The 3,360-nt window shown below is 62.1% G+C and overlaps 1 protein-coding gene across 1 annotated transcript in view; it reads left to right on the forward strand.

Annotated features, from left to right (window-relative positions):
• TRIM67 (tripartite motif containing 67) overlaps positions 1-3,360 on the forward strand; it is a 47,595-nt gene that overhangs the window by 32,363 nt on the left and 11,872 nt on the right. The window contains exons 3-4 of the mRNA XM_015596243.1: positions 967-1,089; positions 1,951-2,061. Coding sequence (XP_015451729.1) covers positions 967-1,089; positions 1,951-2,061 — 234 coding nt within the window. The remainder of the gene's footprint in view (positions 1-966; positions 1,090-1,950; positions 2,062-3,360) is intronic.

Raw genomic sequence — 3,360 nt, forward strand, 5'->3', positions numbered from 1 at the left:
AATTCATCCTCATCTTAGAGACTGAGAAGGGACTTTTTAGAACCGAGAGGGGCAGACCCTACGGCAAGAGCACTGGGTTTTTTTGTGGGGGTGGGGGGGTTGTTTTATTGTTTTGTTACTTATAAAAAGCAAAAGGATGTGTTACAGAAATTTCAGAAAGTAGGAAATAATAGCCAGAACTAAGAAAAACGTTTGCCAGTATCTTACCACCTGCAGTGACCCCTCCCCATGTGACGCGTGGCTTCAGACACATGCACACGCCCGCGCACACCCGCGCACACGCTCACACACACACACGGACACGTGCACACGCCCACGCACACGCTCACACACACGCACGGACACGTGCACACGCCCGCGCACACGCTCACACACACGCACGGACACGTGCACACGCCCGCGCACACGCTCACACACACACACGGACACATGCACACGCCCGCGCACACGCTCACACACACACACGGACACGTGCACACGCCCGCGCACACGCTCACACACACACGGACACATGCACACGCCCGCGCACACGCTCACACACACACGGACACATGCACACGCTCACACACATGTACGGACACATGCACACGCCCGCGCACACGCTTACACACATGTACGGACACATGCACACGCCCGCGCACACGCTCACACACACACACGGACACATGCACACGCCCGCGCACACGCTCACACACACACGGCTCGGACGGGGCTGCGCTACGTCAACTGGGACCTGCCCCTCCTCCTGGACAGTCCCTCGTGAGCATTTCCTCTGACACCGAAGCGCTCTCTGCCCAGAGTTTGCGTGACAGCGGGATGTTCCCCACGGAGACGGCGGGACGCGGCGCCCCCGCCCCCGCCATCCGTGCTCACCCCGCTTCAGTCCAACGAGGTCGCGCGCAGACGGCCGGGCGGGCTCCTCCGTGTTCCGACACGTCCTCTGCCTCAAGCTCTCTGCCTCCCCAGGAAAATGGGCTGGACTACGAAGCCTGCCTCGTGGCCCAGTGCGACGCGCTGGTCGACGCGTTGACTCGGCAGAAGGCCAAGCTGCTCACCAAGGTCACCAAGGAGAGGGAGCACAAGCTGAAGGTAGGCGCCGTGGGGCCCCGTGCAGGTGACGCAGCACGCAGCTGGCACGGGGGCGGCGTGGGTGAGCGCGTGAAGCTGGGCGGCGGTGGCCAGCCGTCCCTGGGCCCACGCTCGGCCATGCGACTTTGCCTGCAGCCGGGCGACACCCCCGCTCTGTCTCCAGAGCCAGAGGCAGACGCCCTGAGCCCGGCCGTTTTCCAGTCACTTCCAGCCTCCCCGTCTCGTGCAAGTGCCTGTTTTCTGCCTCAGGGACTCCGGCCGAGGCCCCCCTGCCTCAGGTGTCCGGCTCCGCCCCCTCTCAGGCTCTCCGTGATGTGACACGCAGTCCATCATGTCAGCAAGGACGACGCGGCCACCACCCACCGAGGGGAGGGGGAGGAGGGCGACCCCCACGACACTGTGACTCCCATGATACTGTGACCCCCACGACACTGTGACTCCCATGATACTGTGACCCCCACGACACCGGGCCCTGGTCCGGGCGGGCGTCCGCGAGCACTCTGCACTGACGAGGAACGCGTCACTGTCCCGGGCTCGGCCGCTTATCCACTTTCCCCAAAATATTCCCCTCCAGGGAGGAGGGAAGGCAGGGGGTGGGGCTGGCGCTGGGACCAGAGCACCGAGCTCACGGGTCACCCCGCACCCCCAGCTCGGGGCGGGGGGCCGAGTTGGCGAGCCCCGGGGTGCGCACTTTCTCCGCCTCTCTGCCCGGCGTGGGAAGTCGCTCTGCTGGGGGTTGTGGGAGGTGGGCGCGTTGACTCCCGCAGAGGGCGGCCACGGGCTGGCCCGGCCAGCGCCAGCTCTGGGTGGTTTCTCCGACCCCCACTGTGGCCTGGCTGACGCGGGGTTCTCGCCTCGCAGATGGTCTGGGACCAGATCAACCACTGCACGCTAAAGCTGCGCCAGTCGACAGGGCTGATGGAGTATTGTCTGGAGGTGATCAAGGACAACGACCCCGCTGGCTTCCTGCAGGTGAGCCGGCTCCGGGCCGCCGGGCAGCCCACCCGCCTCCCCACCCCCAGCTCTCCCCAGACCGGGCGGTTTCGGGAGGGTCCCCTCAGTGATTCCAGGAGCCCTAGGCTCTCTCATCGTGGCTCTGCCTCTCAGTAGCTATGGCCCTGGTTCCATCATTATTTAAAGACCAGGTCAACTGTCATAATTTCTACGGCCAAAATGCCACACGTTCAGGCTTCGACTTCCAGAGTCCCCAATTCAACCTTCTCCTCACAAATGGGAAAGGCCAGTCTTTGCCCAACAAGCGGGAAGATGGCTCAGGAGGAAGTGAGTGACAGTCCCCGCGGCCCATGACCTCACAGCGCAGAGTCCTCAGGTCTGCCAGGTGACCGTGGCCAGCAGCCCAGCGCAGCCCTGCGGGGCGTCCCAGCAGCGAGGCTGACCGTGGTCTGGGCGTCTCTCGGGAGCTTGGCATTGGAAGCATGGCCATCGTCCGGGCGGGAGCTCAGCCCTGCGTCTGTGGGGAAATGATAAAACCACCTGCTTGGTCCCTAAGAAGGGCACGCGGGGTCACGGCTGCACAGGGACAGGCCGCTGTCACGAAGCAGCACCGAGCGAGTATTTCGATCCACAGATGCTGCTCATGGCTCTGCAGGCTGGAGGGCCACGGCCGCGGTTCACGCGTCGCCAGGGTGTGAGGGGAGGTGTTGGCTCTTTCCCGGGCCTCCGTCATAGGCGTGTAGATGGCCATCTTCCCCCTGCGTCCTCACGTGGGTGTCCCTCTGCGTGTGTCTGTGCCCTAACCTCCTCTTCCTGTAACGATGCCACTCATTGGATTACGGCCCATCCTAACGACCTCATTTTAACTTTTTTTTAAGCTCACTTTCACTAGGTCACCTCTTCAAACACAGTCACCTTCCGAGGGCCTGGGGTTAGGGCTGCAGCAGGCTCATCTGGGGAAGAGGCGGGCGCAATTCAGCCCAAACGTGGGGCCCGAATTCATGCTCATCTTAGAGACTGAGAAGGGACTTTTTAGAACCGAGAGGGGCAGACCCTACGGCAAGAGCACTGGGTTTTTTGGGGGGGTGAGGGGGTTGTTTTATTGTTTTGTTACTTATAAAAAGCAAAAGGATGTGTTACAGAAATTTCAGAAAGTAGGAAATAATAGCCAGAACTAAGAAAAACGTTTTGCCAGTATCTTACCACCTGAAGTGACCCCTCCCCCTCTGACGCGTGGCTTCAGACACATGCACACGCCCGCGCACACCCGCGCACACACTCACACACACACACGCACACATGCACACGCCCGCGAAC

The sequence above is a fragment of the Pteropus alecto genome, unplaced genomic scaffold (assembly GCF_000325575.1).
Source record: "Pteropus alecto unplaced genomic scaffold, ASM32557v1 scaffold189, whole genome shotgun sequence".
NCBI lineage: Eukaryota > Metazoa > Chordata > Mammalia > Chiroptera > Pteropodidae > Pteropus > Pteropus alecto.